Source organism: Callorhinus ursinus, unplaced genomic scaffold (genome assembly GCF_003265705.2).
Source record: "Callorhinus ursinus isolate GAN/ISIS: 27379988/994484 unplaced genomic scaffold, GSC_fseal_2.0 scaffold2, whole genome shotgun sequence".
Lineage (NCBI taxonomy): Eukaryota > Metazoa > Chordata > Mammalia > Carnivora > Otariidae > Callorhinus > Callorhinus ursinus.
The window spans coordinates 92,074,700-92,088,307 of record NW_027397064.1 but is presented as its reverse complement, the minus strand read 5'-3'; the positions used below and the strand labels follow the sequence as shown (position 1 = coordinate 92,088,307).

At 33.0% G+C, this 13,608-nt stretch overlaps 1 protein-coding gene across 7 annotated transcripts in view; it reads left to right on the top strand.

The window, feature by feature from the left end:
- Positions 1-13,608, top strand: part of CCNT2 (cyclin T2) — a 41,165-nt gene that overhangs the window by 20,565 nt on the left and 6,992 nt on the right. For 5 of the 7 annotated variants that reach the window (XM_025856974.2, XM_025856989.2, XM_025856965.2 and 2 more), the window contains 6 exons: positions 333-461; positions 2,218-2,278; positions 4,123-4,185; positions 7,342-7,387; positions 8,970-9,133; positions 13,120-13,190. In XM_025856974.2, coding sequence (XP_025712759.2) covers positions 333-461; positions 2,218-2,278; positions 4,123-4,185; positions 7,342-7,387; positions 8,970-9,133; positions 13,120-13,190 — 534 coding nt within the window. The other 2 variants (XR_003205235.2, XM_025857002.2) reach the window with 2 other exon arrangements.

Below are 13,608 nucleotides of genomic sequence, written 5' to 3'. Positions count from 1 at the left end.
TATTATTTTGCTTGAGGGTTTTTTTTCCCCCTTTACCTCCACAGTATGCATTAATAAGATTTAAAGTTTCTTTTAGTTAGCCCAAATAGAAGTCTTTTTCCTTTTTCCCTTTGGTGTTCTATTTGCAAAACAAGTAAAGCAGATTTTATAGACTAGGGTAACTAGTTTTATTTAATGAATCACTTTATTAAAACTCTTATATCAATCTTAGCCCAACTCACAGTTCATACTTTTAATACTCCATTCCTTCTTTGCACGCCCCTCCCTTAGAAAGTAGAAGGTTTTTCCAAAATTTTTTACTTTTAAATCACCAGTGTTTATCTTTTCTGCAGATAATATCACCTACTGCATTATTTTTGGCTGCAAAAGTGGAAGAACAGGCTCGAAAACTTGAACATGTTATCAAAGTAGCACATGCTTGTCTTCATCCCTTAGAGCCACTGCTGGATACTAAATGTGATGTATGTAATAATAATTCAATTGATGTTGCCTTCCAACTGCTGCTTATTTCTTTTACCATTTAGGATGTAATGCCAGGGAGTGATCTAACAGAAACATATTGTATGTATGAACATGAGTTTCAGTGTCGTTCTGAATCATGTTAAGGCTGTGATTCAAAGGTGATTATAAGTGTTTCACATTTTGCTGTTCACAGCAAACTTAAGCTATATGTAGAGGGTAAGTCATATCATCTCCATTGTTTGGGTCCATTTGAGACCAGAGATAAGTAACTCTTAAATTGTCAACAATGAAAAAAAAATAGAAAAAAACCTCTGGACTTGCCTCTAGAACAGTAAATAGTAATTTTACAGAATTGCTCCTTTGTTAATGCATATATACTAATAGTTACCTCTCTGATACTGATCCATAAAGATGCTGTTTTACCATACTTTCATGAGAGGGTTTTTTTCATATTTTAATTTTCCTCCAGAGTAATGCTAACTTCTAAACAACTTGTTCATCATCAACATTTTAATAGACCATTTGAAAGTGCCATTTTAAAATGTTATGACATCTTAAAACAGAAGCTAGAATTCTAGGCCTTTAAATTCACTTTCCCAGCACTTGTATTATAGGTGAGTTCCTTTATCGGGAACTTTTAACTACTAAAATGACTGCCAGATTATATTAGTTTACTTTCATTTAGTTAATCCTAAAGTCCAGATTAAGTATATCTGATATAAAAAAAAGTGTATCTGATTTTTTTTAAAGTATATCTGAGTTTATTAATGACAAGTTTTATCTTAGATGCTGGCTTTAAGGGAGTGAGATACTAACGTAACCATTCAATAATAAAAAATATGTGATTATTCAGAGATTGTTCTTGTAATTTCTATTAACTTTACAAATTCAGAATTAATTTTGGTGAATAGGGTATTGTTCGAAAAAAGAAATCTGTGTTTTCAAAAAATCATCTGGTGACCTTTTTAAATGGGACATAAATAAAGGTGCTTTTCAGTCTGAGTTTAGAGTTTAGCAACATGTCCTTACATGAATATTTATGTATGATGTATTGTTTATCACCTTACACTCAGTTGTCATAATTTAAGAAATTTGATAATGGTAGAAATTTTTCATACTCTTTATTCCCAGAGTAATTACAGTAGGGGAATGATTTGTTGAAGTTAAAAGAGAAGGCCCTCTATTTCCCCATGGGTATATGATACATTCTTTTGGTATTTTATATCTAAAATGTTTTAACCTAGAGATTTGAGGGTTTGCTTTGATTTTATTTTGTCTTTTTGAAGAGAGGAAGTTCTAAAAAAATAACACACTGACTTACTCATCATCAAGGAATTACCACATGAAATATCTTAGAGTGAGTTGATGCATCTTTTCTTTACAGGCAGGTTTGAATTTGATGTTCTTGCTTGAGTTGGTGCTTCCTATCTTAGTATGTCTTGAAGCACCAGTGCCTACGTGAAGTTTTATATTACAGGCTGGAGGGTTTGTTGTTTTCAGTTAAGTTCTACCTCCTTTCATGTTATTGTTGTCTTTTTGGGGGGGGGGTTTGTTGTTTTTTTTACCTTGTTTACATATTCTGTATTAGAAGTAATTCAATTTAGATTGGTTGTAGAAAATAGGATTTGTCTGTTGCCCTCAAATTATTTCCTTTGTGTTTCCAAACTACTCTGCTTCTTCTGTAATGATTTAATGGTCCCATAGTCTAATAGTGTTTATCTTAAGCATTTTAATGTTATTATTTTTACCTGGCAGGCTTACCTTCAACAGACTCAAGAACTGGTTTTACTTGAAACCATAATGCTACAAACCCTAGGTATGTACTTATGTCAGATATTATTTTTGTGTTCTGTTCTTCAGTGCAGTGTCCTAAAGATGGAATAATTTTATCATTGAACAAAGTTTCATTTTAAAACAATGTTTGGGGCCAGAATAGTATTACCTGGTTATAAGGAAACCATTTTTTAAAAAATTTCATTTACCATTAATTGAATGGTAAACATAGTTTTCATTGTGAAAGACTGCATATGATTGTAATGTGTACAAATATTCTGACTTATAGTCAGTATTTAATAAATTTATCACAGTTTTAATGTGACACAGTGTAGTTTATTTAAACGATCGTCTTTTTCTAAAAGTTACATTGTCTGCAAGTTTTTTGCAATTTAAGTGATCTCTAAAGATTATTTATTCAAATCTTTCACTTTATTGTTGAGGAAATTGAGACCTAACAAGGTCTCTCTTGTGTGAAGTCATATATTCTGGAAGAATTTAGCAGTGTATGATGGGAATAACATGGGCTTTATGGAGCTCTTGGTTTAAAATCCATATGCCTTTGACTTGCTTTTTAAGCTTGGGCAAAGTTGTTTTACCTTTCATATCTCCATTCTATATATGCGAGGTGGAGAAATAATGTCTGCCTTAACATTGTGAATTTGAAGATGAGAGAGAGTATATAAAAAACATGTACCACATAGTGTGTGTGTCATAAGTAGCCATTATTCATTATGGTAGTTATTTATTTATTACTCCATTCCCAAACATTGAAAAGAAGTGAAGAAGTGTGATAATCATAGCCTCCCATCATGACAGACTTTTTTTTTTTTAAGAAAAGTAGCTTGTTTGTAATAGATATAACTTGTTTGATGTTTTTATAATATAAAAAGATATAAAAATAAAAGTGAGAATCTTATTATCTCCAAATCCAATGATTTAGCATGTTAGTGCTTTATTATATGACATTATATAAATATGAAATTTACAAAGATTTGTGTAATAAAGGTTAAAAGGAAAATTACGTTATTTTAAGGGGAATGTTAGAATTTATAAGATACATTTCTGTGGCTTTGATTAAAGTATGATTTGCAGTTTTAATTACAGTAGATACAGATCACACAGCAGTTTTAGAAATCTAGATTACCTGTTTGTCAGGATGTTATTCGTTTACTGCTTCTGAAGACACTAGATGTGACCTCCACTTTTTAAAAAAAGGAAAAACCATGCCCTGCCTAAGGCTTGTTTAGACATTGAAAGCTCTTTCAGCATTTTATCTTTGGTTTTAGAAACAGTGAATTAAAGAATTTTGAGCCTACAAGGTTCACTTGTCTTAATTAACTTTATTATCAGTGAAATGTAATTATAAGCTAACTGGTTGAAACCCTCTCATCTAAGGCATACTAAGAAAATAAGAGGACTATAAATCATTTAAAAGGTCTTTTTTATCCCACTATGGCCGAGGGATTATGTTTATGAAAAATACTCTTTTTACATCTTCAGAAAGAGTTGTAATACATTTAAAAATATGTTACATAGTTGAATTCTTTGCTTAATAGTTACATTTTCCATAATTTTAATTTGTGTTTAACCTGAGGGTAATCTCAAACTAATCATAATTCAGAATTTTTAATAAATATCACTCCAATCTACGAATAGCTTTGTTAACCAGTTTTCATTAAGTGGAACATTGTTTTTGAGAAGAAATTATTTCTCATCATTGAAGGTATAATGAGCATGTCAGTGATAGAAAATAACTTTGTCTTTGGATCTTTTTAATAATGAACGATGTATTATACACATTTATGGTTGTGCTGACACATGGCATTTCTCAGGCAAGTATTGTAGTGTGGTAAGTGATTGGGAAAAAAGTGCTTTTCATTTCAGGTTTTGAGATCACCATTGAACATCCACACACAGATGTGGTGAAATGTACCCAGTTAGTAAGAGGTAAGTGATCTTTGAAACTTCTAAATTAAGTATTAATGCTTTTTATTGTCTGTAATTGATTTGAATGAATTTTATCAAAATGGGGAGATGTCGTTTTGAAGCAACATCTTTTGGTGTCGTACATCTACCTATTCATCTACTTCTGTGTGTGGTTCTACCTGGTGAATTAGTTTCCTTTAAACTTACAGGAGAATCACCTTTCACTAAAAAATTGGAGGGCTTCCAAATATTAAGACTCTCTCCACCTCCCCATTAGGCTAAGACAGTCCCATTTCATTTAATATTTAAGAAGTTGGCCATTGACACATACACACAGAAAATTTCTGGTCTATCTCAAGCTTTCGTTGACTTCTAGAAAAATGATTACAATTTAAGAATTTGGAGGCCATCCTCAGATCTTTCAGATAAAAATTGTCTTAGCAGGTTTGCCATTTTGGAAATATTTTCCCCATGTTCATTTGAACAAAATTGGCTTAATACATTTTTCAGAGTTCTTTAGCATTATTGAAAATAATTTCTTGTTTGTGTGTTTTGGGGAAATACATAGTATGCTACAGACAGCAAGCAATGTGCCTATTAAACCTTTTGAAACAGGAGTAGGAACTTTTTGTATTATTTGCTTTACTGCTTATAAAGCATGTGGTATACATTTTTCTACTCTTGTTAATGAATCCTATGTATCTGTTCTTGTATCCCTAGATATATTCTTTACACAGTTGCATGTTGTTACACTACTTCTTACTTCTACTTTCCTGTTTCCCATTTGAAGTGTTAATGTACTAAGAGCAACCACTTGGAACTTTCATTATGCCTTTTTCTGTTACTTTTTGAAAATGAAATTTTGCAGTTTCATTCTTTTACCCCCAGATTCTTTTCTTTAGGTTTATTCTAAACAAAATGGGTAAGACTTTTAAAGGCTCTGCTTTGTTTTTTAGTGTTTACCTGAATATTCTTATATTTTATTCCTTCTAAATTTAATTCATATACCTGGTAGCATTTTATTATGGTAATGGCTACATTTAAAACAAACCTGTTACCACAGTGTCATTGTTAAGACATGGACTTCTGAAAGTCCCATTTATATTTTTTTAATTCTAATAGCTAGTACATGTTATGACTTGTAGAACATACTTAATTATGGTTCCTGTACTTCATGGTTATTGGAATATAATTTAGAGCACATTTTCATCCCAGAATTACAGTGTAGTATAGAATTATATTAGATAACTAGTGTATATGTTTGAATTAAGAAAAAAAAGTTTTAGAGTAGTTTTCCTAAAAACTTGAAAGAATAAGCTGTTTTGTCAGAATAATGGGGAGCCATGTAACTGCTTTAAACTAAGCCTAATGAAAAAAGATATTTATATAGGTTAAAACATATATATATGTACTTAGTAGGAGATGAAACTTGATTTTCAGCTTAGTATCATTGTGAAATTTGAGTCCTCTTTAAAAATCCATAATCAGAGTTCAGTAGCTTTTGTACATGTTCCCCTATATCTAAAGCTAGAGACATCAAGTCCATTCATTTGCGAAGTTGAATAGTAAGTTTTTAAAAATTCACAAAAACTACAAATTTGATGTTTTATCCAAAGCAGAATATTTAAATCTAATTTATTTGTTGTTGTTAACACTTAAAATGTGACCAATTCTTAAATTTTAGTACAAATCTTACATATGTTTAACTTCCATTTTGTCTGACTAACATTTCAGGTAACTATAGTTTACATTTCACTCCATTTAAAAACATTCTTTCATGTTTGGTGTCTGTTTTTCTTTGCTCTGTTAAAATTTTCAGCTAACGAACATTTTTCCTACATTCTTCCTCTGTTGCACACTGTTAATAGGTTATTGAATTTAGATATATTCTGAGGTAAAAACTGCTATGGCAATTTAAAATTATTTTTACTTCCTTCTCTACATATTTTGATTCTTTGGGGGGCAGGGGGGTGGTAAATGGTTTGGTTTCTTTAAAGTTCTTCGCGCGACCCCCCCCGCCCCCCCTGACATGAGAAAGTTGATATTATGCTACTTTGCTGCAGAATTGGCTAATGTCATTTTACAGGGACCTTTCATTTCTGTGATTTCTCCTTCCCTCCCCACCAGGAAAGAATGCCATACATAAGTCACACTGCCTCCAAGACATCTGATGCTTTGACACTCTTCCTTAGCACAACTCTGCTAAGCCCAAATCCCTTTTGTATACCTTATGTTGGTGATCCACATGGGGCAGCAGGGATTACAGGTGCCATGAAAAACATAGAGGGCAAATTTGAGGCCTGTTAGAGAGGGGTGAGTTGAGGTGAACTGATCCTAGGTGAGCAGAGGGGAAAGGTACATCGATGATTATGAATGTAATTGGGGGAAAAGGGAAATTATAGCAAAAGAATCTCTCTTGGGAAGAATAAGAAATCAGATAAAGTGAGCGGGGGACTGTTTTCAATTACAATGTCTTAAAAGCTAGTTGGTAAAAATTGCTTTTCCTTTGGGGACCAGTGTTGAAGCATCCTGATTCCCCGGAGTACTTATATCTTTTAAAGTTGACCATTGGATTCTGTAAGAAAAATATATGCAGTGGAGTTTTCTATATCTATGCCCTTAGGATGTGTCTAGGTTGTTTATTCCTTGTTGATGCTTAGTAGCATGAAAAACTGAGCAGTTTGTGCTCTCTTGAGTTTGGGGGGGTGGGGGTTTTGTTTTCTTTTCTTTGGATGGAAGTACTTAAGCCAACTTAAATATGATGACTGAGGATTAAGTCTGGCAGGCAACTCTTTGTATTTTGTATTAGACTTCAAAATCTTTTCTTCTTCTTCTTCTTCTTTTTTTTTTTTAAATCCAGGAGAATGCTTTATTGCAACTTTTAGCTGACTAGATGCTTAACTTAGTAACAAGTTTAGCCCTTGTAACTGGCTAGCTAAAAGCAAATCGGCTTGTTTCTCAGATCTTTGGGGGATAGCAAGAAACATTTGAGTGAATGTTGTTGAAGATTTTCAGTAGTATAGAAAATGATGGCGCTCTTGTGATATTTGTAAGTAGTAAGTAAAATTTACTTTTTGTGTACAAAACTTTGAAGTTTTTGTTGTGTTGAGAACTTTTTGATGGTAGCACATTAAAGCTGATAGTATTGTCTTCGTTTTTTTTTTTCTTTTCTTACAGCAAGCAAGGATTTGGCACAGACATCCTATTTCATGGCTACCAACAGGTTGTTATCCTGACCCTCTTTGTTGCACTGTTGTAGCACACTATAGCTTCCTTTAATGCAGGGCCCCCTCAATGTGTCTCTTACCCTTGTTGCAACAGGAGACTGGACCATCTACTGTGGTGGTACCTTCCTGTCTGCTTTGCGGTGTATTGTACAAGGGACTTTTGGCACAGAGGGGTTAAATGCACATTGTGAAGTGTAGTGGTGCTTTCTGATGACATATTCTCGATTTGTGAGTGCATAAGTCTAAAATTGGTAGCCTGAATAGCAGCTAAAGATTACAAAGAGCTAAACTTAACGTAGAAATTCGAGCAACTTGGTAAGTATAAAGCTATTTCTAGTTTACAATTATAGTTAAATGACAATTTTTTTAAATTTCACATTGATCCAGTTTTAACTTTAAAATAATCATAAAAGTTTTTTTTAATAAAATTTATATAACTTGGGTTTTTTTTCCAGATAATACCCACTAGTTGTAAATCAGAAGTAGCCACGTCCTGTCAGTGCCTAGATTTGACTAAGTACAATTTTTACTTTAAAAAAACTTACTTCCTTTTCAGTTTACATAAGGAAAAAAGTGTTGTGGGTTTGCTCTTGATAAACATTTTTCATCAATTCTGAACTGAACTGGAAGAATAATTTTTTAAAGCCTTTAATATCTAATAGATAATTCTGTTCTGGGTTGGTTATATTAATGCCTTAAATTTGTTTTTTAAATGGGTCGTTCGGGAGGAGGGGACCAAACTAGCATTGTGTGGTCCTTAATTTCTTGTGACACTGTTAAGTTTTATGTAAAGCTTTGGATTGGCAAATACCAATATATTTTCTTAGGTATATGTTGTTGGGATTTAACCTCTATCCCTAGGAATTTTGAAAAACAAAGTACTAAATATAAAACTTTCATTAGAAAAAGCTAGCTGTAACATGTTACATGCCCAGTTTGGGGCATATAGTAGAAGGAGAAAGGTAGCATTTTTCTAGTACTTAGCAGCATTGGGCCTTGAAGCTGTTCACCAAAAGGTAAGTTTTCTCTGTGGCTTTGCTGAAAAGAAGACAGAGGTTTACATAGATAAGTGTTATATTCTCTGAGAATTATGTTTGTTAACCCACATCAAATGGTAGAATTCCTGATTCTATAATGTGATGTTGAAATTACTTTGTCAATTTTACAGTCTTCTGCTTTTTCTTTACTTTTTTGCCATGACATTACAAAAGAAACAAAAATACTACAAAAAATTAAAATGTTATATGCTGATTATTGGAAATATAGTGTCTTCTCCTTTTATGAAGAAGTAAAAATACTTCAAAATTTAGAAATAGTAATATATTAGTAGTCTTAATAAAATAATAGTATAATGATCTGGGGAGTCAGAATGTAGAGAATGCTCATAATCTATGTAGGTTTTTTAGTGTTAGAATTTTATAACTATAGTGCTAGTTTTTAATTTAATAAGGTTTTGTACTGTAGACTTAAAAAAGAAAATCTTTATGTTTTTGCTCTAATCTTACTGGTAAATATTTTTCTTTGTTTTACATATTTGAATTACTATGGTTCTTCGTTTTCAAACCTGCTCTACAACAGTCTCCACCTTACCACCTTCTGTCTTCAGTACAAACCAACAGTGATAGCATGTGTGTGTATTCATTTGGCTTGCAAATGGTCCAATTGGGAGATTCCTGTGTCAACTGATGGAAAACATTGGTGGGAATATGTGGATCCTACAGTTACTCTAGAATTACTAGATGGTAAGTAGAGAAAAATAAATCCTTTTTTACATTGAAAACATTTTTTTGTATGGAAAAAGTCTGCCTACTTTTTGTATAGGTTTGAAAAAAAGCTAATCCCTGTGACTCATACTTAAGTGAACAGTTACCAGTTCTGGCCGCTCCAACATTTCCCCCTCCCTCTGTAGTTATTTTGATATTAATCCCAAATATCTCTTCAGCTATTAATATTTCAGTTTGTGTTTCAAGAGATAAGAGACTCCTTAAAAACGTTAACTACAATTTCATATTAACAATTTGGTAATAGATTTTTAAAAAGTATAATCACATGGTCAGGTGAATGTGATGAAAATAAGGATTCATTAGCCTAAAGGAAAAAAAACAAAAAAAAAGAAAGAAAAAACCTTGAAAATGTTTTAACCACCAATGAATATCTAAAGCCTTCAGGACTTTTCAAAAAATATATATATGATTTGTAATGCTATATATAGGTTGGTATTCGGTTATAACTTACTATAGAACATGTGAAGCAGTGAGCTAAAGGTATTTCAGGGTAACATTCCTTGCTCTGTAGTTCCACTGATAGTGACGTGTGTCGTTATTGCCTTGCATTACTAAATATGAATTGACAAAGAAAATCGGGGTACAAAATCTATAAATCATGAACCTGTAATTGGGTGTCCTGATAAGAAATTTCTCTGGTAAGAGAAAAGAGAGGCTGACCAGAGGTAGGAGAGATTCTTGGGGATTAAGACATTTTAACCAAGTATTGTAGATTTCAGAAAGGAAATAGATTACATTTCTTACCGAAGATATGCCTAAATTGGTATGTTAGGTTTTCAGTTTATTCTTTTTGTGGGCTTTCCCTAACTTCTGTTGCAAAATTGAAGCTAATGGGAAAATAAGATTTATATCTGTTGCTACTGAGGACATCTGTTACATAGAGACCCCTTTGGGTTTTGAATGTGATCTTCCAATAAAATCTCAACATGTTTCTATAACCTAGATGTTCATTTTCTGTGAAGGGCCAAAAGTAACTCTTTTAGGGTTTATGGGCCCTTCTGTCTATGCCAACTACACAACTCTGCCACTGGGGCTGCAAAGCAGCCCTGGGCAATCTGTAAATGAATGGGTGTGGCTGTGTTCATTTACAAACACATGGTACCGGTCATAATTGTAATATTGCCTACCTTTCTGGTAAAATATGCTTCCTTTTTAGATTTTTTGATTTTGGGTTTGTTTGTTTGTTTCCCTGAAAAATTTCTCGCAGAGTATATATCTCATGCCACATGATTATGCTCTTTTCCTTATGTCGCCAGAGGGGTTTTTTTGTTTTGTTTTGTTTTGTTTTGTTTTTAAGTTTTAACAAGAGAGAAGGGAGGGGCCCCTGGGTGGCTTAGTCAGTTAAGCAGCTGCCTTCAGCTCAGGTCACGATCTCAGGGTCCTGGGATTGAGCCCCAGGTCAGGCTCTCTGCTCAGCGGGGAATCTGCTTCTCTCTCTCACTCTCCTTCTGTGTTCTCCCCACCCTCCCTCAAATTAAAATCTTTTTAAAAAAATGAGAGAAGGAAATCTTAAATGAGTTGAAATGGCATCTTCTAAAAGTGGGGGCTTTTTTCATCTATGACTTGAAAATTAGTTTATCGATGCCACCATCTTACTTCAGCAGTTAACAGATAAGATAAAGTTTATATACACTATCCTAAAACAAAAGTTCACAAAAAGCAAGTAATCTGCCTTTTAACACTGCTCTTAAGTTATAGTTAAAGTTGGGTTTTTTGACACAGCAAGGGCCACCTAAATAATCTCTCTGCTTTCATTCTGAAAAGGCTCAAGTCTGTTACTCATTTGGAGAGCCACTGAGTAGGAATCTGGGACATTTAAGACATTGACAATTTCACCATTTCATATAGCAGTCTTTCTCTGTCTTTTAATCACAAAAAAAAAAAAAGAAAAGTAACAGTTTAAGATATTAAGATATATCTGAATTTTAGCCTGGTGTTTAAGCATCAGTGTTCACTAAAATAATTCATTTAAATACTTGGAAAAACACCATTGGCTTGGACTTGGCCTACCTGTAACATTTGTTGCTTGGCAGAGTTTTTATTTTCTGATTAATAACAAACCCTCATGTGTTTTTTGCATTTTGAATTTTTTTCTGTATAGTAGCTTTGAAGGGAAAAGCTCTATTTTAAGCATCATCTGTGATTTTTGTGCACATAACTAATAGATTAGCAGTGATTATTTGACAGATTCTTAAGTGTCCAAGTAGAAAAAGGTGGGGGTTTTTTCAGATTAGGAAGAATGGTAGTCCAGGCATTAGATTGTTTTCATTCAAATTGGATCAAAAAGTTCATGAATCTTGAGCAGGTTTAAGTTGTCACAGCTTATGAACATATAAGTGCCGAGGTTTTGCATATTTTTTGCTTCAAGAAAAATTTCGTATTGTCTGAATTTTCAGTATCAGTCTTGGCATATTTGCCTAGAATCATTTATAGAGAAGCTTACTGTGTATGCTAAAAAATAATAAATGAATCTATGTAGTCTCTACTGAATTGGCATTATTGATATTACATATTGTAATTCATTTGGTATGAATATTTGTCTTGAGTGGTCAATAGCTTTATTAATGGCACTATTTTGGGGTTAGGAAAGTAGAATTCATCACTGCACTGCCTTGGAAAAGTGAGTCATCTCACTGTAATCCCAAATTTAAGAAAAAAGTGAGGTAAAAATACATGACCAGGGTGGTTTTACTAATATGTTAATAGTAATAATTACTAGGAATCTTGAGTATAGATGGAGGAATTTTTTTCATTTAACACTGAAATAATTTTAAACTTAAACTATGGAATAGTACAGTTTCTATATACCCTTTACCTGGTTTCTCTAATGTTAACATCTTATATACATGATTATCAAAACCAAGAGATTAACATTATTACAATATTATTACCTAACTATAGGTTTTATCTGATGTCCTCAGTTTTTCTCTTCTAGGATCCTGTGTTCCATTTGCTTGAAATGCTCCTTAAATCTCTTCTAAATTATGTCAGTTTTTCTGTCATTCATTTTCTTTTGTGACCTTGACACTTTGAAAAATAACAGTCGGGGGCGCCAAGGTGGCTCAGTCGGTTAAGCGTCTGTCTTCGGCTCAGGTCATGATCCCAGGATTCTGGGATCAAGCCCCACATCAGGCTCCCTGCTCAGCAGAGAGTCTGCTTCTCCCTCTCCCTCTGCCACTCCCCCTGCTTGTGCACACGCATGCTCTCTTCTCTTTCAAATAAATAAAATCTTTAAAAAAAAAAAAATAATGGTCAGTTATAGTATAGAATGTTCCTCAATTGGGGTTTAATGTTTTTCAATATTAGATTGAAATTATGTATTTTTGGCAAGAATACCACAGAAATGGGAAATGGGTTGTACTTTACCCTGTGCATCTTATCAAGGACTACATCATATATCAAGGGTTGTTTGTTTTGTTTTTCTCAAAGAGTATACCTTATTACTGGTAATAATAACTCTGATCACTTGGTTAAGGTGATATCTGCTGAGTTTCTCCATTGTAAAGTTACTGGTCTTCTCTTTGTAATTAAATATCTTGAGGAAGGTATTTTAGGATTACACACAGATACCTTCTTTTTCCTCAAACTTTTGTCCATTAATTTTAAAGAATCTATTGATAGATCTTGCCTGCAATAATTGTTACTATGATGTTTGCCTAATGAAGATTTTCTATTTGGGGGGAATTTCAATGCTACAAAATTTTCCAGAGATCCTGAGTAAGCATGAGTGTGGGGGGAGAGTGATTTTTTTTTTTTTTTTTAAGAATTCATCTTTGAAAAGAGCAGTTCAGATCTGTGTCTACTTCTATATTTGCTGAAGGTTGAATAGAAGGGTGACAGTGAAGTAGATGAACTCGTGAGGCCCCTTTTTAATATTGCCCACTTGAGAGAAATATAAATCCTAAAGACACCTTCTAAGTTTTAAATTTAAATTTTATTTTTAGAGCTAACACATGAGTTTCTACAAATATTGGAGAAAACACCTAGTAGGTTGAAGAGGATTCGAAACTGGAGGGTAAGAGAATTGGCAGGGTTTAATAGAATATCAGTTTGTCGCTTATCTAACAATTACATAGCTAACCAGTTTGAATTTTTTGGTTAAATATCCTTATTTCCAGTATTCCTAGATAATTACAGTGTGTATTGTAAGCTGCATACACTCATAGATTATTCAACTGCTGTGTCCAGTGGACTTTGTTAAGTACTTTATAAATTGTGTGTTTAATTCTCACGGTGATTATAATGGAAATATTCTCCTTATTTTACAAATGGGCAAATTAAAGCCTAGACAAGTTAAATTACTTTCAAATGCTGGGCTAGGATTTAACCTGTATCTAACTCTGAAACCAGTGGTTTCCACTTTTTATAGCCTTCTTTTGGGCCTCTAAATAAGACATTTATTTACTGGCAACATAAAGCCTTAAACCCCAGGT